The sequence below is a fragment of the Lactuca serriola genome, chromosome 4 (assembly GCF_051521515.1).
Source record: "Lactuca serriola cultivar US96UC23 chromosome 4, Lser_US96UC23_V15, whole genome shotgun sequence".
In the NCBI taxonomy this organism is placed as follows: Eukaryota; Viridiplantae; Streptophyta; class Magnoliopsida; order Asterales; family Asteraceae; genus Lactuca; species Lactuca serriola.
This window is the reverse complement of record NC_136411.1, coordinates 185,909,609-185,932,004: the sequence shown is the minus strand read 5'-3', so window position 1 is coordinate 185,932,004 and position 22,396 is coordinate 185,909,609. Positions and strand designations below refer to the sequence as shown.

Below are 22,396 nucleotides of genomic sequence, written 5' to 3'. Positions count from 1 at the left end.
TCAAATATTGTGTTGAAGGTTAATTATATGATCAGGGGAGTCACAGCGGAACTGAAATTGTTTTCTCTTAGTTGAATTTTTACAGCCTTTAAATTCAATTATTCTTTTATCATTTTTGATTTTTATTAGTTTAAATTCTCAGAAATAACCCCCCCTTTTATGTTTTATACATTTGTCAAGAATTAGTTCATGCCTTACGCAAAGAGGCGAAGATTTTAGGACGTGTCCCTGAGGATCCGACCCTGCTTACCAGTACTACCTGTTAGTGCAAAAGAGCAGTCTTATTTATATTTTTATTTGTTTAAATTGTGCATGACAACGCTTTTAACAAATTGGCGCCGTTGTCGAGGACACGGTAAACACTTATAGTTTTATGCCAAGGTCTTCACGTACAGGTGATCTAATTTTTGATCAAGAGATTGAGAAGACTGTTAGGAAGACAAAGAAGGAAGCAAAACTTTGGAAGCAACAAGCAGGAAGCTCATCCTCCTCCTCCCCCATCACACTATAAAACACCCACACCACAAGGCACTCCCTTGTGGAACGAACCTGAAGCCTCATTTCAACCTTTTCCAAAAGCACCACCTACCTCACCCGTTAACAACCCCTTTGAAACATACTCCTCATCATCTTTAGAAGAATCTGAACCCACATAATCTTCTAAAACCAAAACAGAAATCATCATGAGCGAAAACGGAGACGATGCTGAAAAGACTCTTCGCAAGTGGGCAACACAAGAGGTTACCCAACAACCTCTGTGTATCACCTTTTCAGAAGCTCAGAACTTTGAGCTCAAATTTAGTTTAATCCATCTGCTGCCCCCGTTCTGAGACCTTGAGAATGAAGACCCTCATAAATTTCTCATGGAATTCCATGCCGTCTGTTCTGGAATGAAACCCAATGCAGTTACTGAAGACCAGATCTAAGGGCATTCCCCTTCTCAGTTCAAGATGCAGCAAAGGCGTGGTCATGTGATCTTCCGTTTGGTTCAATAACAAGCTGAAATGAACTCGCCAAACTTTTTCTAGAGAAATATTTTCCTGAGGTGAAAGTGTCAAACCTGCGAAGAGAGATTCTTGGTATAAAGCAAGGCAAAAGAGAGGCTCTCCACACTGGGCACCCAACAGACATGTGCCTACTACTTTAAGAAGACACTGAATCTTTTCAAGCCATGGGAGGATTTCAACAAAGGCCATTTGATCAGCATTGCAACAACCAAGCTTGGGGAGGACCTCAAAATAACAATTTCCAACCAAGGTCTCAATAGAACTTTCATCAAAGAAATCAATACCAGGATCCACCTGGATTTCAACAACCTTTCCACTAGAATTAGCATCAAGGAAACTTCCAACAACCACCTGTTCAGTCACAAGCTAGTAGTTCCAGCATGTCTTTGGAATACATTGTTAAAAGTCTTGCTACTAGTACCCAAGCTTTTCAGAATAAAAACAAGTCTACCATAAAAAATTTGGAGCAACATGTATCACAACTCGCGAACTCTATGAGCAAACTGGAAGCAAAAACATAAGGAAAATTCCCATCTCAGACTGAGAACAACCTGAAGCACAATGCTTGTGTTGTCACCCTCGGAAGTGGTAAAAACTACAAATGGCCAGATCAGCAAGAAAATGAGGAAGAAGAGATCGTGGTTGAACAAGAATCTGAGGCAACTGAAGAGGTGCAGAAAAATGATAGACCTGTTGAATCTGAGGTAAAAATCACTCCTCCTCCTTTTCCCTCAAGACTAAAAAACATGAAAAAAGAAAAGGAAGACAAAGATATCATGGACTTTTTCAGAAAAGGTTGAGGTAAATATTCCCTTTCTTGATGCTATTATACAGCTACCCCGATACACAAATTTTTTGAAAGAATTATGAACTTCAAAAAGAAAATTAAAAGGAAACGAAACAATTAAAGTAAGTGAGAATGCTTTAGTTGTTTTACAGAAAAGGCTGCCCCCAAAGTGTAAGGACCTAGGAGTACGAATTTTATTTCAATGTTTTAAGACTAGAATTATTAACATATCGGTGTTGAAAAACTATATTTTGTTTGTAAAATCAATCTATTTAAATTTCAGTTTATGCAGCAGCTTGCAGACATTAAAAAACAAACATGCTTCTTATTACAGGTTGCGGTCGTTTGTTCCACCTCTTATGCTGCATAGGGTTGCAGATTTGATCTGCAGACTTCATGAATTTTTGTTTCGAAAAAACAAATAGCACCTTGGTGGTTAGGAGGTGGTTGAGCACTTGACCTTTTCATTTATTCCCTTATGCTAACTTTTTTGTAAAAAAAATAACCTATTTTTTTATATAAAAAAAGAGCTGTTTTTTGTTCAAAAAATTCAAATTTTAAAAATCTCTCCTAGCCACTATAAATAAACACTTAAACCTCAACATTTCACCACACACAATACTATTCTTTCTCTAAAAACATCTCAATTCACCAAAGACAATGTCTTCACCTAGCCAAACTAAAACCCTTAGGAGAAACAAAAAAATAATCTTCAAACCCCAAGACATCTTCATCAAGCCTTTCATCACCGACTTGCTATTGACCTTCACTCGATCTACCTATTCACTCACCCGTTAGTTACTATTATGTGAATATGGCTCCATAATTGTATCCACTCCATCCATACCATTCTCAATTCTAATCTCAGTCCATACCATTATTCCAACCTCAACCCCAAACTAATTTCCAATCCAAACCCCATCACCTAGTTGATGAGTCTATCGATTCTTTCGATGAAGGACCTTTTCAACATGTTCTGGAAACCGAAGTTGACCCCAAAGGAAAAAGTAAAGAAAAAACAAGGAAAAAATGCCAAATATGGATAGATAAAGAAGAGAAGGCATTGACGCAAGCATGGCTAGATGTATCAAAGGATCCGAAGACGAGGACGACTGAAGTGGCCCAATGTTTAAATTTAGAGTTTGGAAAGGTTTTTGTGCCCGAATGAATAAGGAGCACATCTCTACTAGTTAAGTATACTCGAAATGGAGGACCATAAACAAAACATCAATGGAGTTCAATGACATCTACATGAACGCGACCTACAATATGCAAAGCAGTGCAAATGAGGTGGATGTCATAGCAAAAGCTCGTCAAATTTATAAGGAAAAAGTCAATAGAGCTTTTGCGAATGAGGCGTTTTGGGAAATTTTGAAGAACAAGCCAAAATGGTTTGTTCTAAAAAGTGCTGATGATTTATGGGTATGTCCAAAAGAAGCCGAACTTTTGAGTCAATCCATAGTCAATCTTCTAATGCGCGTATCAGAATTGGCCTCAACAACGACGATAGATATTAAGTGCTAACTAGTCTTATGGAACGATATAAAGCAAAATGGAAGTTAAAAGGTGTTCAAAGTTCATCGAGTGAAATAAAGGAGACGAGGAACGAGATCCAAGGGCTGGATAGTAAGCTCTAAAATATTTGGAATTGGAAAAGGAAAGAGAAAGCAACTGTGCGCTAAAGTATTTTTTTTTTTAAATGAAGCAAAGTTATCCGAAAAGGATCGTCAGATTGTGGCAAATGCAAAAGCGGATATGGAAAAACAATATAAATGAGATAAGTAGTAGGATTTATGTCTGTAATCTAGTTTTAAATTATGTTTTAAGTCGAGTATTATGTCATGTTTTAAATTTTAGGTATTAAGTCTTGTTTTTTTAGGTATTAAGTCATGTTTTTATGTATTAAGTCATGCTTTAATTTAATTTATGGAGTCGTATTTTAAGTTTTAATGTATTCTAACTTTTTATTTAATATTAAGAGTAAATTACACAAATCGACCCTATGGTTTGAGTTAATTTATATGTTTGGTCTCTAACTTAATTTTTAGTTCAAACCGTCCCTATTGTTTGATCTCATTGCGTCTTTGGCCCCTGTTTGACCTAAAACGACTATATTACCCTTACTAATTTCTTTTTTATTTACTTATCATTTAAGTTTTATTTATAACTTAAAGAAAAAAAAAAGTAAAAGAAAAAAACACCCTCCCCAATCCGTGTAACCCAACCTCCAATTTCTAACCTCCCATTTCTTATCTGATACATTATCTTTCACTCTTTCTTCTCTAAACTCAACCCTCTAAGATCTCTCAACTCATCCAAGAACCCTATATACAACCGCCGTTGTAGTGGGTATTTTCGGTGAACGAAAATCATAAACTAAGAAGCCTCTATAAACTCTAGTGAGCACACACACACACACACACCATCCTCTTCTCGCTGCTAGAGGCGGAGGTGCCCACTTCTGGTCGGATCTTCTGCATCTTCGCCTCCGATCAATGCACATAATTTTCGGGATCCTTCGTTCTCCTATACCATCGTCGGAAAGCATTATACCGGAGACCATTCAACCCCTCACATCAAAATCTAATCCTAACCTTCGATTCACTCTTTCATCTTGTCATCTCTTTCTATTTGTTGTTTGGGAGTGAGATTTATAGATTAATTTGATTTCATTTGGTTTGGTTCTTAAGAGATGGGGTGGTGGTGTTGGGTATATGAAAAGTAAAGGAGGCTGGGTGTGGTTGATGATCGAATGAATGGTAAAGGTAGTCGAGGTTTGTTCTTTAGAAACTAATGAAAGGGAGGGACGCTTTAGGGATACAAGAGGTTGTAAGATATGTAATCTGGAGTCAATTCACATGAACATGGGTTTATTTTTTTACTAATTGATTTGCATATGGAACTGCATGTAGGATTTTTGCATCTGTGATTGCATATGTGATTTTTGCCTCATGGATTTTGGTTCTTGATTTTAGTTTGAATTGAAACATCGATTTTGGATTTGGATTTGCATCGTAGGTTTTATTTTTGATTTAGGTCCCGTTTGATAGTTGTTGACTGAGAAATGTCTGTATGAGTAAGAAATCATGACTAAGTAAAAAACAATGTTGTTGATTGTAAATCTGACTGAATGTGCTAACTAATGAAAAATAACAATTTTACCCTACTACTATATACATATACAGTGGTGTAAAATAAACAAAAATCCTTTAAAAATCCAAAGCATTAAATCGCATTATCTTTTTCAATGGAATTCCCCACTTCCTTCTCACCTCATTACTAAATCCCAAGTATCCATTCTTAATCTTGATCAATTGAAGCATGATGTCTTCAAAAATATTCAGAATCACCTTATTTAGACCATTCTTCCTTTCTTAAACTATGTGTTATTTCTCTCCTTCCAAATGTGATAAACAGAGGCAACAAGATCAATCTTCTTCACAAAAATACCAATACTATTTCCTTTTAAAGAATTCTAAAGGTTTTCAATTAAGTCAATCCAATTGCTAGGAGCATCTAAGAACAGATGGTGGTTTAGCTCTTGTTGAACCTATAACTTTCCATCATAAAAATTCAATTTATAACAAACTAATGAACAATTACACAACATAAACAGAGATTGAATTCAATTCAAAGAGTTGTTAACCTTGAATCGACTTGAGCCCAACTTTATATAAATCGATTGTGGTGCAGAGCAATAATCCAAAGTTAATGAACACCAATAGGATGAATCAGAGTAGTAATCCAAAATTAAAGATCAATCACAGATCGATTGAGAGAGGAAGAGACATACCGACAGATGTAGGGAATGAGGAGGAGGCGGTGTCGGTGGGTACGACGACGTTGGAGAGGGACGACGAAGGTGTCGATGAGAGAAGGCAAAAGTGGTGTTGATATTTGTTTGCCTTTGCAGATGTCGGAGGTAGGCAAAATGAAGGAACGCATGAGAACTAAGAAGGAGAAGAGCAAACAAGGAAACAGGTCTTTCTGTTTAAGTCATCGACTTTTTTTGGATGATTGGGTAAGACCTTCAGGACCGAGTAAGATGCAACATATCAGGGTATCAAACGCAATGAGCTGACCGAGTCAGCAAAATAGGTCTGACCTGACCGGGTCAGCAACAAATCAAACATGACCTTAGATTTGATTTCCAGGTTTTATTTTGGTTTTGGATTTGAGTTACAGGTTCAGTTTTATTGTGGAATGTTAAGTAGCTTTGTGTTGAGTTTTGGGTGATTTATGTGGTATTGGAACTATGACCGAAGATCGTGTCGGAAGCTGGATCTGTTACCGGAGATGGTGACCAGAGGTGGTGAGACGAACCGTAAGAGGATGAAGGTGGGGTGGATCATTTTTCCAACAATATATTAATAATTTAATTTATTTAATAAGAACTATAATAATAAAAAATAATTAAACATAAAAATATCCATTAAGGGCAAAATAAACATTTTATGTCTAGTATGGACTATAGGTGCAACAAAAACATACTATAAGGACTGTCCGAGTTAGCAAAAAAAGTTACGGAACAGACATGAAAATTATCCTAAACCACAAGGACTATCCGTGTAATTTACTCTAATATTAAATATTTGTGTTTTATAAAAATATAGTTTCTTTAAGTTTGAAAAAAAATCGAAAAATAATTTAGTGTGTCAGGGATGCTAAGAAAAGATTAACAAGGTGACAATATAAAAAGATGGTTCAACTCCGACTGAATCCAAATCAAATGAGGATGGATGGCATGGCCCCAGCAACTGGCCCAATTCCAGATGCGCCTATTTTGGGTCTGAATGAGTTTGATAGTTCTGAGCCTACTAACCAAGTTACCAGATCTCAATGATGCGCCTACTTTCTCACATCAAGACTTCACGAGAGTGCCAATAAACGATCAATAAATTATACTCATCTTGGTGGGTGTTTTGAAGGAAAAAAATAGGCTTATTGTTGTTTATTGCTTACTCTAATAACTTAATTTAAGTGTTTGGATATGAATCTTTAAAAATCAGTTTATTGCGGTAGGAATAAGCTAAATAAGTTGATTTTAATAAACGAATGAGGAATGCTTATTGGTCATTTTACTTATATAAGTTGTTTTGTTTGCCAAACATTTAAAATATTTATTTCTTATTGCTTATTCCTACCACAATAAACTAATCCAAACACATTTTATAAACATGTTTATTCCCACCGCAATTAACAAATAATCAATAATACTCACAAAGAAGATGTGGGGACTGAAACTATCCCATAATCGCCTTAAAAATTTGAAGGAGAAACATTTTCAACAATCGCTGGTGGTGACAACCGTGTTTATTTTATTTAATTAATTATTTATTTTTTTAATATAAACAAATATTTATTACAAGACAGGTTAGCAACCAATTTTTGGTTGAATTTAATGATGGACTACCAATGAACAATGAGCGATGGGCTGACGAATAACTATATATCACAGTTGTGTGGTAATTTGATGTACGATGGATTACTTTCCTCTCTTAATCCGTAGTCAGTGTGTAGCTAAATTTGCTTAAAATCCAGTCATTAATATACCATCAACCCATCACTCATGAACTTTTAGCAACAAAATTTATCTGCTACTATTTAAGTAATTTTTCCAAAAAAAAAAAGTTATAAAGAAAAATTCAATTTCTCTCTCAACCTAACACTCCAATTCACATTATGAAATTTGCTTTGATTTGCTACGGAAATTTTCCTTATAAGATACCCACAACAAAAAAAACTTCAAAGATACTCCGAAAATCGATAAAAAAGAAAATATGTATTTTGCATTAATATGAACCGTTTAACATTAAATTAAGAACATTTTCACATTATATGTTTGTTGTAATTTGTTTAAAAAATTTATCTTTTTATGGTCAAAACACTATAAAAAGAATTTTTGTATAAATGATTTACATTTTAGTCCATTGCAAAATATAGGATCGCTTGTATAAAATTTTGAAAAGTACATATATTTTGTTGCTATACTCTAAGTACACAATAAATCAGCTTTTTCAAATTACAAAACCCTAAAAACCTGGCTTTATAAATGTCAGTTTCTGCACAAACTCAGCAAACATTTTGTACACACACATCATGTGGATCTTATTTACTTCTACAATATTCCTATTTAATCAACTATTTTCCTATTCTCAAAAAAAAAAAAAAACAATCTTTCTATGAACTATTTCTTCCATCAACGCTTGTTCAACTCAACAACTCCGAGTTCTTCATTAATCTTATTCGCTTGCATGATTCAACAAACATACTGCAAAATCATATAGAAAATTGTTCGTTAATTATCACATCAAATTATTAGAAAAATTATTATGATAATCTGTTAATACACATGATGCAGACTTACTTCCATGGAACATCACCAACCAACATCCAATCTCCATCTTTATCTTCATATGTTGGAACGTATTCGATACCATTATCAGGGTCCATCAGCTTCATCTCGTTTAATACATTTCCTATAACAATCATACGATATGTAAGTTTCATTGTGAAATAATCAAACATAATTACAGATCAACAGTTTATGTACATACTGATTGTGAAGCAGGAGAAGAGATCTTGAAAAGCGAACAGAAGTTGTTGATAGCTTGTGTACAATTTGAGATCTAGCTTTCTCAAATATGGTGCTCCATCAACCGCCACCTTTACATATCTGCAATCACTCTTCATCGTCATGTTCTTCCTGTAAGATCTAACTGGTGGCCATCCTACTATTTGTTCCCTATAAAATTTGTATATTCATTTTCTCAGTGATAAATTCATGAAGTTAATTTCTTAGCGCGTGTAGTAAATTGTGTACTCGAACTTACTTCGCCGGAGGAGATTTCGTAACGACGGAGCATTCAGAGTCGGATTGATCAGCTCCGCCCAATTTCAGATCAATAATATCGGAAAACCTTCGTTTGACTCCCGAATTCCGAGATTCACCTGGTAAACCTAACGTCAGCTCTGTATCATTGAACGTAAGGCTACCGAAGACGGCGGCGGTAGTAGGTGGCTCCGTCGTGATGTTGGACATGGATGTTTCCGATGACATGGTGTTTGGTGAAATTGAATCTTCTGTGATACAACTGTTTTTGAAAAAAGTTGGTTGTTTGAGAAGGAAAGGAATTGAAATTTGATTAAATTGTTTGTGAGCTGTTGTGACTTGTGAGGTTATATATATAGAGAGAGAGGCAACGATTATATAACCATTAAGATCTTGACACGTGTTATCTTGAGGTGTGGTTAAGATTCTCCATGCTAGATGCGGATGCATCATAAAGTTTGTGCCTCCCTGGTATTTGGGTGCATCTCCCCTGTCGACATGTGAGTACAACATTTTGATCTTTGAATAGGATCCCACCAAAATATCTTTGTGCATGAATATTATTTAAGGAATAAAAGTATTATCAAACTTTTTATAAAAGTAGACAACATTTTAATGTATTAATTTCATCTTATTATACTTATTATGTTATCTAGTATTAAAGTGCCAAATTTTCTAGTGTTATGACTTTTCTGCTAAAGGAGATAGGGATTGTTTCAATTTTTGTTAGAACATCAAACACACATACACTGTATAAATTCTACTCCTAAATTATTACTTTTATTTTCAAGAAGACTAAAATCCTTTATAACAAGTGGCTGAAAGACATCTTTCCACAAACACCTCATACCATCACGTTAAAACACGTTAAAAGCCTTTTGATTTTATATTTTTGACTTAATAAACTTAATGGGTTAGGAATTTTATCTATGATTGTTTTTTCTTGTAACTAAATATGAACATAATGACTTAATTGGTTAAGCCAATTAGCCAAAAAGTTTGATTTATTTAAGACACTAATTCTATACTTATTTTCCCTTCTTTTTTTTTTTTCCTCCTAACCTCTCTCATGTTAAAAAATAAGATAAATATTGTAAATTTATTTTTTATTAGAGTGTTAGAATAATTTAGTCTCATTTTGAAAATTTATATAGTCCACAAAAAAAATGAGACCTTATGTATAGAGCAATTGTCCAAACATACATCATTACTAATTTAAGAACTCTAACCATGAAGATAGTCTAATACTCTAATAGTCATCACTTAAGTTTAAACACTAAAAAATAGAATGATCTTATATTTAAATCATGATCATACAAACTTCAATGTTTAAAAACCTTATTTAACCATTGTATCCATACTGAACTAGTCCTTTCAAGCAGTGGCCGTTTAGTCAATGATCCATTGGATGATGATCAATGCAAAGCCAGAAATTGAAAACACATTGATTACTTAATGAACAAGAAAAGACATCTTAGTTTACACGTAAGTAAAGTTATGTCATCTCTATAAGTAGTAATATCCATAAGCAACCAATCACTACTACTATAGATGCCGTTAACATTATGCCTTCTAATGAATCTGACTGTTCAGAAATGGAACCGAATTCATATTGCAAATTTTCGATTATATTCATTTACATAAATATATAAGAGAGTATAACATATATAAGGACATGGAATACACCACAAAAGCAAAACCATGACGAAAGAAAACAAAAGGGTCCACATTTTCTTGTTTATATAATTATCGTTTAAGACCTTATTTTAGTGACGTAGTAAATGAATATAATTAAGTATTCAACTTGAGAAGCTATTTTAAAATAAAATGATAAAGTATAATATGTCATGTCGAATTGCCGATGATATCAGACTTCAGACAGTTTCATAAGAGTAATAATGTAATATACCTTAAAAAATATATATAATAAGACTGTATACTATACCAGTATTTCACATTTGTTTAATTTCTCTAAAGAATAAATAAGTTTATAAGAGGTGAAGCTGATTAATAAATGGTAAGATGTGATGGGCCTAGAAACATGCACGTGAGGGTGTCTGTTTGTCGGAGTTAAGAAGGGGGTCATGTTTTGAATTTTGGGCCATTTCAGACAGACACGTTTCGCTTTCCTCATGACTTAATCTATGAATAATGAGAGTGTTCGTAATCTTTTTCGCATGTCAACTCAAGGCTGGAGGGAGTGGCCGGTGAGGCTGTTGAGCAAAAAAGGACGTCAACTGGAGCTCGGCGGTCTTGGTATACACCGTCTTTTTACCCCGACAAGCAAAAAGCAAAAAGAAGAAGATGGAAATAAATGAGGTGGAGTTCGGTGGTCTAGACGGTTTGGCATTTCTTTCTGACCTAAAAGTTGTACTCACTCGTTCCAATATTAATAGCAAAAAGCAAAAAGAATAGTGTATGACCATATTAATAGCAAAAAGCAAAAACAATAGGGTATGTTTAATATTGGTTTTAAAATAATAACATATTTCTAAAAATAAATATTTATTTTATCAAAATGCTGTTTATTATTAGTTAAACTACCATATAATTAAATGTGACTATAGAAATTAAAAGCAATAAAAAGGTAAGACTGTTATTTCACTTAATAAAGTTAGTAGTAGTTAATATTTTTTTAATATGTGTGTTTTTTTGTCTGTAGACAATAATTTTGGGAAGGATAGACTATTAATTTATAAATTAGGTGTGAAAGTCATGTATTATATGAGTTTATTAAAATGAAAAATTAAATACGAATTTTAAACATTTGAGAAATTTGAATTTATAAAAAAGTGAAAAAAATATTGAATTATTAAAATTAAAATGTTTTTTTTTTTAAATTTAAACAAATAATTTAGTTAAATAAATAAAGAAAACTAATGAAGTTTTAATATAGTAATTTTGAAATTAGAAGGAAGACTCATTAATAAAATTAGTATGAATTTATTATTACATTTAAATATTATGTGAAATTTAATAAAATAAAAAACCATAAAATGACACATGGGAAAAAATAAAATGAAAATAATAATAAAAAGTTATGTGTTATAATGTATTAGAAGATGACAAGTAACAAATTTATTTTCATTTATTAGGAAGAATGTGTATAATATATTATTAAATGTTAGATATAAAGATTTTATCATTTTAACTATTATAAAATACCAATAGTTTTTTTTTTCATAAGAGCTTGCCATTATTTGTAAAGTTGCATAACAGAAGAAAATGTAAATTTATTAGACGGATGCTTCAAAAATATTTTTTTGTAAAGAAATTCTAATATTTTAAAAGTATATTGTATTTTTGATAATGATTGGGTAAAATGAAGAAATTAATATTTGAAAATTAGGTTTTTGACACTGTAACACAATAATGTGTGAAAATTTTGCACATTTAATCACTCAAGGTTTTTTCTTACATAATAAATCAATAAGCTTATAATTTACCTGTTAAATACACCATTATATGACCAAATACCAGAAGAGTAGGTGACTTTAGTGATATGACATTTTAAATTAGATTCGAGTAAATTACACTTCTAGTGCTAAAGAAAATGCAAGTCTCCACTTCTCCTTTAATTACTGCCGTAAATGATTCTCACCTCTGCTATTCTTTAACCGAAAAACAGATTTGGTGAAAGAAAAAACTAAGTACTTCGGTTTTATGCATATCTTGATGAGCCACAGAAAAACCAGGAATGCCATTATGTAGGTGATTACTGAAAACAATTTTGAGTTATACCACATGTGTTTGACAAAATGCTCTAAAGAGATTTATTATTTGGAATCGGAGAACAAAGCAACACCACCACCAGAAAGTTCTCTATACCCTGAAAATCAGTTTCACATTAAGATCGCAGATGAATTTGAGAAACTAAGACCCAAAATCAAACTTTTCACCTCCTTTAGAACTTTGTTCTTTAAGATCCTGTTTTGCGAAAATATCCAGGTTGTGGCGTCTTAAAAGGAGGGGGAGAGATAGATGAGGTCTCGTCAAGTTTCTAACTATGGAATGTTACATCTATAAGATACGTAGTTTAATCGTGGATGAAGAAGGATTTATGTTTATTAGATCTTAAAGGGTTGTCGGCGATGAAGAGACGAAGAAGATGGAGGTTCCTTGACTTCGTATCTTTCATCTTCTTCGCTGCCATCTTCCTTTTTTTAGTTCTTGTTCTCACTCTTCTAGGATATCCCATTGCCTCTATCGGCAACCAAGCCCTCATCAATTGTAGAACTTTCAAACTCAAAGTTTTTGGGAATGAGTTTTTTTCCTTTTTAATAAATGACAAATGTATAATGGAGACTTTTTTTTAATAAATGACAAATCACATATGCCACATAGGCGTAATAATTTGTAAACTTGTTAGTTTCCATGTCATCAGTACCACATAAGTATGGGTGAACTACAAACTTCTAAGATTTAGAATCAATTCTCTATTTCATAAGTAAATTACAAGTTTAATGATTTATTGTACAAAAAACAAAAACAAACAAAAAAAAAAAAAAAAAAAAAACCTTAAGTGATTACATGTACAAATCTTCAAATTTGATATGCTACATTGTCGAAAAAAAAAAAACCCTTAAAAATTTGTTATAGAATTTTATAATCAAACAAATTAATAAGATACAAAATAGATCATACTTTTGTTTTTTTTTTTTTCTTTTTCTAAATTAACATATATAGTAACCCTACCACATTTACAATATATTTTATTTGGAGATTTTTAATCTAAAAACATCAAACCATTGAACACAAACCTTGTTTCGTCGTCTTCACTTACCGTGTAAGCAAACTATATATTTGATATTTATATAAGTGCCATACTTACATCTTAATTTTTTTTAAACAAAAACACTTATATTCTTTGCATCTTCTTTTAAATCTAAATTTAAACCATTTATGATTAGACAACAAAAACACAATATAAACAAAAGAAACGTTGAAAAACAATCGCTTTGTTTTGTGGGGAAAGATTCAAAGGATTTGGACATGTTCATGTCAAGACCAATTTTGTGGAGTTTTAACACATGATGTTTATTGATATGTAGCTTGTAGTGCACGTGGTTTGATGTTCTTTAAACATATTCCATTTTGGGTTAAACAATGCATGCACTTACATTAAAACCATACATACTTTTAGAATTGTGATATATATATATATATATATATATATATATATATATATATATATATATATATATATATATATATAGAGTTAGATTATATTGTTCTAACTATCTATTGTGTGCATGTATGATTGATTCTGGACAAATCATTTTAGTTATTTTAAGAAAGTAATTAATGCATATTAGATGTTAAAGATATAATGAGCATTAATTAGAACTTCAACATTTAATATGCATTAATTACTTTCTTAAAATAACTAAAATGATTGGTTCAGAATTAATCCTACAAATAGTAAAAACATTTGAACCTAACTCTCTCTCTCTCTCTCTTTCTCTCTCTCTCTCTCTCTCTCTCTCTCTCTCTCTATATATATATATATATATATATATATATATATATATATATTCTAACTATTTATTGTGTGGATGTAGGGTTTATTGTGGACAATCAAAATTAAAAAAAAAATACTAATAATAAATAAAAAATTAATAAATTGTTCAAGGGTATTTTGGTGACTTTCTATTATCATAATTTATTAATCTAAAAATAAATGCGAGATATACATTGAAATCCCTTGAAACAAGGAGTTGTTACCAAAAAAATCATACCAACGTCTACCACAAAAGTCTCCTTGTTCCTCCTTTCTTCGATACGCCGCCAATAGACTGAGGCAGAGATCCATGTCATTTTTTCAGCCAGAATTAAGATGATGGCATCTGTACCCTCATCAAAGTTGATAGCATCTATCCCCTTAACTGATCTGCTACCCTCCGTACCCAGCTGATCACCTTCCACCAACACTTCCGTCTCCAATATCGCTTCCGCCTCCATCAATATCATGATTTTCTCCGCCAGTGTCGGTGAAATCGATTTTCTTTCTTCTCTAAAAGTGATTTTACTTTCAGAAATTGATTTTCACCAACTATGAAATTGATTTCTTTCTTCTCAAAACTTGATTTATTGAAATCGATTTTATTGTTTTTCTTCTCATCTGTGAAATCTATTTATTATTTGAAATCGACTTTTTTAAATGATTTTCTAATCGATTTGGAATATGATTTTGTAGGATACAAAAGTGATGCAAGCATTTCTCTATTTCTTTTTTTTAGTCCTAAGTTCCGAAGGGTTCATTCAGTATTCACTAATGTCAATTCAATAGTAATAGTCAAATCAAAGTCTCTACAAAGAAGATTGGTCCCTTATTAAAATAAATCATTCGGTTACAAATAAGAATAAAATAGAATTTACAACACACCACGAAAAATAAAAATAAAATCAAACCAACCAAATAAAATCAAACCAAACAAATAAAATACTAAAATAAAGGATAGATTCACTCATCATCCTCGTCTGATTGACGAACTCCACTCGAGCCCTCTCCATCGTCACGATGAAATTGTTCTTTCCATATATGAACGTACGACATGTGTGCTTCAAAATGTGGTGGCGGTGTTACTTCCATGTGCTGCATGAGAGCTTCCAAAGAACGTCCCACCGAAGAATCTCGGGACCACACATCGACGAAATATAGACCAAGCCCCTCTACCCTCTCAAATAATCGTGTGACTTGTAAAGAGATATATTGTAGATCCATGACTCTTTGTGGCTTATGGACTCGTGTATCTGCTCTCTTCCTATTTCTCTGAGGTTGTTACACTGGTTCTCCCACTCCTCCAGTTGGTACCTCCGGATCATTGGTGGGTATTGCAAATCCACCCCGACATTGACCATAATTCTACTAGTTTTTAACTTTGCTATCATAAGGCGTTAACTAGAAATTTGTGTAAATATTTGAAGCGTAGCTGATTCCAAAATATCATAAGATCTTGCAAGTTAAGTCACAAAATGTCCCCCATAAATACGACTTCCCGCACGTGAGGTCACAGATTTATTGGCTAAGAATTAGGCCATAATTCATGGGATGTTGCAAAAGACTTTGGTGTGAGAATACACCATAAGTAGAAAAGGTTCAAACTAGAAACCTTGTCCCAATGTTTCTTATAATTGACATTAAAGGTGATGAGACGGTAGAGAAATCGGTGAATAAGAGACCAGACTTGGATCTCTTGTGATGACCTTGGATCATAAAACTCGTTTGCAATAGTGGACCAAAACTCATAATTCTGAACCCCATCCATAAAATCCTGAACCATGGCCTCTAAAAATATGCTGAAAGACTTAATTTCAGCTTCTTCACGATCATATAGTATGCGTCTTCAAGTAAGCTCGGCCAAACTGCACTTCCGATACTATCCTCCCAGCCAAAATGTGAGTGCTTGCCGATAATTAGCATCCAAAGTATTTTCTTTAAAAGAAGCTGTTGCAAAGAACTCCACACAAAGCTCCTTATAAATTGGTTCAACTATCATTAATAAATTTATCCACCCATTGCATAGCACTGCAAACCTATTTTCGATGAAAACCTTTGTCAAATATGGCTCAATTCTTCTCATGATCCCATTTTCGTTTAACCATTGCAAGTTGTTAGTACGGGACACAACAAAATCCTTATTGTATAGCCATTCAAACAACCTATTATAATTATTCAAATGATTCACAGAGATGTTTGTCAGAAAATCATGAAACAAGTGCAAGTGTGGCATATTTTCTCGGGGATGCTGACTCAACCTTCTTCTGGGAGCCATGTCCTGCAAAACAGGTAAAAAACCATACCAAAACAACCCAAACATTATCATTAATAACCTAAAATATAAATTGTGTTCTCAGTTCTCACGTTGTGGTGAAAGGGTCACTATGTCACAGTTTTCATCGATGAACAATAGTAGTTCCAAATCGGGCCTGTTTCGAAAATCAAACAGGTTTCAATCACAGGATGATCTTAGCATAGTAAGCATGTGATATTTAGCAGTAAATAAATCTAATTCAAAAATTCCTAGAGTAAAATTGCCCTCTTTTGTTCTAGATTAACCAAAGCAACATCAAATACACTAAAGTGTATAAGTCATACCTTCAAATGGATTGGACAGGAAAATAAGAAGAGAATTTGTGATTTTGCATAAGTTTTTTTGATAGGTAGAGAATAAAATGTCATGGATATTTTGTGAAAGTAGAAGGTGAAAAACATTTTAGGATTAAATGCATTTTGCCCCCCCCCCCCCCCCCCCCCCCCCCCCAGTTATCACTTCGTGGTTTGGTAATTTTGTTTAAAACCAATTTTCTTCTTTTCAAAAACTCATTTAAAGTTTATCGTACATTTGAATAAACTTTACAAAATAAAATAAATGAGTTACTATCCTAGGAAAAAAACAAAAGCAAGAAAAACAAAAAGTAAAAAGGAGAAAAATAAAGGAAGAATGAAACCAAACCATGGGTTGCCTCCCGGAAGCGCTTCTTTTGTAGGCATTGTGAGCCAGACTACTTCCCACTTTATGTTGTCATGGTTAGGAGAGGGATCTCCCTATTCAATTTCATCCAGTGTCATTTTCTCTTGTAAGCAGCCACTCGCCTTTTATATGCCTTTTTCTGTTTTCTTTACTTTTTGAGTTGGTGCTCTCATCATGCTTACGCTTGACTCCATGACTCGTGACAACCATTACCACACTCTTTTCTTTATCAGGCACTTTCATGTCTTCATCTTCGTTTCCCAACATCAACTATTTTCTCTCGTTTACATCGTCGTCACCCTTCAGTTCTTTAGATCTCTTCATTTGTGGTTTTTAGCATCTTTAGTCTATTTTATGGATGATCTTGGATTTGAGTGGACTCCAACAACATTTGATTAGTTTGGAATGCTTTGTGGACCTCATAGACTAGGATAGTTATGATCTTTTTCCTTCCCTTTTAGCCATGCATGTTATCTTGGTCCTTTAGGTTATTTTGATGTATTAAAGTTTAGATCGTGAATGTTTGAGACATTATAATTGATAAATTTAGAAACTTTAACCATCTAAGCATCATGTTGACTCAGATATGAAGGTTGGAGACATGGACTTACAAAACCATAAACATGAATCAGAGTATCCCAAAATCATAATTCATATAAAATCCAAGATGATGTGCATAATCATGCCTTCTCCTTGCCCATATCCTTTGATGTACCTAAAACCATAAAATCAAACTTTAAGCTAAAGCTTAATGAGTTTCCTCCAACATACTCCACATGATAATAACAAGTACAATACATGCAATATGGTTTGTTGGCCCATGGCCTTAACCTAACCATCTAGGGTTTGTTAGCATATTGGCTCAACCCAACCACCCAGAGTTTTTTGGCTTATAGTCTTAACTGAACCATCCTGGGTTTGTTCGCCTACCACACGAAGCAGTACTACCTCAACCCAACCATCCATGGTTTGTTGGCCTCCCGCCACAACCTAACCACCGATATGTCGACATATATAATAAGTAACAATAATTAGTAAATACAAATATTCATACAAATCTACCAATCTAATAGGTCACTACAACATAGCAATATCCTATTGGTGGGTATTAAAGTTGCGTCATTAGGCTTAGTATTTAGTCAATCTTGTATACGGTTTTGGGCTTGTCTAGCCATCTCATTTATTAGGGTTTAAGTATTTATAGTGCATGCATGCACAGTAGGCAGTTAACGTTTTTGGTAAGATATCTTTTGTAAACCCTAACACGCCTCTATAGTTGAAATTCTACATCGAGTTCATCTGGGGCGTGACTTTTAATCATTCAGTATTTGTTTGATCATCTTTGTGTTCTTTACTTATCTGTTTGAATCTAATCGATCATCAAGGATTTTCATCCTAACAATGGTATCAGAGCAGGAGATTGTGTAATCTATACGCATCTCTTCTGTTTGTTGAGCTACTAGGGTTTCCGCTAATATAGGATCTTGTTTACTCATCTTTATTGGTTTTCTGACGACTTATAATGATCTTTATATTACCCTACTATTTTTTTAGTTTACACATCTGATTCATAACATGTATCGAGGAAATCATCATCATGTAACACGATGATTCTAGCATTAACTCCTTGAATATCTCAAGCAATATTGGATCAACTACAAGGATCCCGATTCTCTTCCCACATGAGTATGAATTTTGGGCGCTCCACTTTGAAGATTACGTTCTCAATTCAGACAATAATGGTTATCTGATATGGGAAGCCATTACTCTAGGTCCATTTGTTCACACAGAGACCAAAAGAACCATCAAAACTCAGAAAGAATACAACCAACTATTTATTGACGTGAAAGATGTGCCTCAGGACGAGAAAGAGAAACTTGTTAGCAATGTTAAAGCAATGAGGATCATCAGATTTGCTTTGCGGGCAAACACGTTTCGTTTGGTTAGTTCGTGTTATACTGCGAAAGCTATCTGGGACAGGCTCAAGGAACTTTACTCTACTGACGCAAATCTTGAGCATTCAACTCAAAAACTCTTGCTTTCGGAGTTTGGGGCTTTCGCACAAAAACCAGAAGAAAATTTGAGTCAGACATTCAATAGCTACAACCATCTTCTCAATAGGATGATCAAACACGGTATTGGACGAGCAATGATCAAGCAAAAGGTTACTTTTATGAATGGGCTTAGGTCCGAATGGATGGTAGTCGTTTCTATAGTTAAGGTGCACGAGCAGTTTAAAAGTTATTCTTTGGCTAAGCTGATTGGAATTCTTAAGGCACATGAAAGCGAAGTGTCGAAGGAAGCGAAAGTAGTTTCTAGTATGGGGTCTCTAGCTCTTGTTGCAAAAGGCAATACCATTGCAGAGGATGAATCTGAATCTGATCACTCTGAATGCGATCTTACAAATGAGGTATATTCCTTGATGGTTTCGAATCCCAAGCGGTTCGCAAGGAATAAATTTCCATTGAGCAAAAACCGAAATTGGCTAGGAAGTTATAGATCAGAAAAGATGAAGGAAGAAAGTAAAAGCGCTTCTCAAAAGGAAGAAGAGAAAAAAGGAGAAAAAGGTCATTGGTGACTCTGGCTATGACTGTAATTGTTGTCATGGCAAAAACCATTTGGCCATGGATTGCATGCTGAGGAGGTTGAATGAGAGGAAAGAAGGAGAAGACGATGAGGTGTACCACATGCAAAAGTTGGAGGAGTTCAAGAAGAAGAAAACTAATGATAACTTAATGCCTGCTTTGATTGTGCAGGAAAATGTTGCTGAAAGTGAGTTTGGAGGAGTTAAAGTTTGGTCAATAGATTCGGAGGATGATGAGGTTCGCAAGCCCACACATGGAAGGGGGTTCATTGCTAAGGAAGAGAGTTCATAGTTTGCTGGCAGGTGTCTGATGGTGACAAACGAGGGGTCGCAAACACAAAAGAGTGCCACTGAAAGTGGAAGAGGCGATGACAGCTGTTTCGCGGCACGGCCAGTTCCAGAGTAGATCAATGAGTGCGAACAACTGATTAACAAGGCAACCTTCATTCTTGAATCTCTAAATATACTTGTTTCTAAATATGAAACTGAATTAAACGATCTAAAATTCACTTTTTCAAGCATTAGTGATAGTTTAAAATGAACACGGTTAACAAACTTTAACCTAACCGATCAATTGAGCAGGGTTTCACCAGAAAGCAATGATAGGCGAATGTGGATTGAGAAGATCGAGTCGGAGATGTCTAAGTCTAGGGATCAATTAATTTATTTGCAACGTGACAATTTAAAGCTCTTAAAACAACATAATATTTTTATGTTTGATTGCTAAAAGGCTTTACTTTAACATTACTCAGTTGCACCTTGATTGTGGAATTGATGAGAAAATTCATAAGATGATCTTACCATTTCTTGAATTAAAGGAAGATGAAATAGACACCGATTGTTACAAATGTGAATCCATAGTTTCCTCAGACGAAACTTTAGATGCATACAAGGTTGGACTAGAATGAATTGAATCATACATTAAGTCCAAAGACCACAAAAATATGTTGAAACAACTTTTAGATGAAAACGATAAGAAGCAAATCAAATCTAATACTGTTCTGAAATTCGACACATTGAGTGCCAAATTGAATTCAGAAAATAAAATAAATGTTGAAAGCACATCTGAATTCGATGAGGACAGTGATATGAGCAAAATTTTAATAGAAGACGAAGTGGATTGCTCAGAGTTCATTAAGAACGAACCTCAACCTGCGAAAGGTTTGATTTCTGAAAATTCAGTTGAATTCGCACGTATTTCTCAAAATAAATCAAAAACATTAAAAGCAAAAGCAACTGTTTTCCCTAAAGTCTAAACTGTACCCAATCAAGTGTTTGCCACCGGAGGACTAGACAAAAATCAAACTATTGAACTTACGTCCGTCGTTAATGAAGACAACAATGATGGTTGTGATGAATTCTTTTGGTCCGCACCAATACATAATGAAAATGAAGCGAAGGGTCTGTCTGAAAGAACCTCTTGGAGAGTTAAAGGTAGATATGTGGCAGAATCACTGAACAATCATTCAACATTTGAGAAGGGTAGCCCAAGTGGTACCAAGGAAGTTCAAAGTGAAACTAAACCTCAGTCAGCAAAGGACTAAACTTATTCCAGGAAAGCGAAACCTCAAGTGAATATTCACGAGTCCGCTGAACAACACGTTGAACAAATACGTTTATGAAATAGGAGATACCATAATAATCTCAATGAAAGGAAGAAATTTTGGGAATCCCAAAATTCCAACTATGTTCTCAGAGAAAAACCTTCCAATCAGAGTAGGAAAACTCGTTCGCATGCGAATCCTAGTCAGTGTTTGCGTTGTCATAATTGCAGCTCAAAGGCGAACTTTGTTCAAAAACCCTCTTTCCAAAAGAAGCACACTGAGAAAACAAAAACTCATCCCTCAAATGCATCACCAAATGTTGTCAAGGGAAAGGGAAAGTTAGTCTCGAATTCTAAAGCTCAAACTAAGATATCGACTGCTAACCCCAAGAAAGTTAAGAGAGAGTTCGTCAAGAATCAAGCTAAGTATAACCAAAATCAATATGATTCTAAAGAAACGGAAAACTACAAGATCAAGGTTTTCACAATAAAGAAGAAAGATCAAACAACCTTAAAAAAATGAACTTATATGATTGATCTCTTTACAGCTTATCCAGTTTCTGTAAAAGGCTCACGAGGACCCAAACACCTTTGGGTTCCTACAACTGCTTAGTTTTTGCAGGTTATTCGTGAAGAATAGTTTGACACTGAATGGTATATCGACAATGGTTGTTCGCTTCACATGATGGGAAGAAAGGAGGAGATAAGAGAATATAGAGAACTAAAGAATGGTGGTCTCGTGAAGTTTGGTAACAATGCACTTGGAGAAATCAAAGGGTATGGCATGATAACGAATGGCGAATTCTCAACTCGCAAAGTGGCGTATTTTGGGGGACTGCAACACAACTTAATAAGTGTTTCACAGTTGGTGGTTGGTACAGGTCTAAAGGTCTCGTTTGATGATGATGGATCCGAAATTATTGAAAAGAAGACGAAATCAGTGCTGCTTAACTCGAAACGTAAATGCAAGATGTATCCATTGGACATTAATACAATACGAGGGAGACCTGCTATTTGTATGCTCTCTAAGGCTAAACGGCAGTTGGATATGGCATAGGAGGCTTTTGCACCTCAACTTCAAAGACATCAATAAGCTAGCTCTTGGTGATCATGTGCGAGGTCTTCCTCTCTTGAAATATGAAAAGGATCATCTCTGTGCCGCATGCGAA

General features: G+C 34.1%; 1 protein-coding gene across 1 annotated transcript; it reads right to left on the bottom strand.

Annotated features, from left to right (window-relative positions):
- Nucleotides 1–7,724: 7,724 nt before the first annotated feature.
- Nucleotides 7,725–8,964, bottom strand: LOC145103032 (auxin-responsive protein IAA15-like). Its single transcript, XM_079040567.1, has 4 exons — nt 8,628–8,964; nt 8,352–8,539; nt 8,162–8,273; nt 7,725–8,065 (listed from the first exon to the last, which is right to left on the bottom strand). The coding sequence occupies exons 1-4, from the start codon at nt 8,852–8,854 to the stop codon at nt 8,005–8,007; spliced, it is 588 nt and encodes a 195-aa protein (XP_078896693.1). The 5' UTR covers nt 8,855–8,964; the 3' UTR covers nt 7,725–8,004.
- Between the last annotated feature and the right edge of the window lie 13,432 nt (nt 8,965–22,396).

Excerpts from the sequence above, each read along its gene's own strand:
- LOC145103032 (XM_079040567.1), bottom strand. The coding sequence starts at position 8,854 with ATGTCATCGGAAACATCCATGTCCAACATCACGACGGAGCCACCTACT. Across the intron at positions 8,540-8,627 it reads ACGAAATCTCCTCCGGCGAA|GGAACAAATAGTAGGATGGC; the intron begins GTAAGTTCGAGT and ends CAAATTTTATAG. Across the intron at positions 8,066-8,161 it reads GTTGGTGATGTTCCATGGAA|TATGTTTGTTGAATCATGCA; the intron begins GTAAGTCTGCAT and ends ATGATTTTGCAG.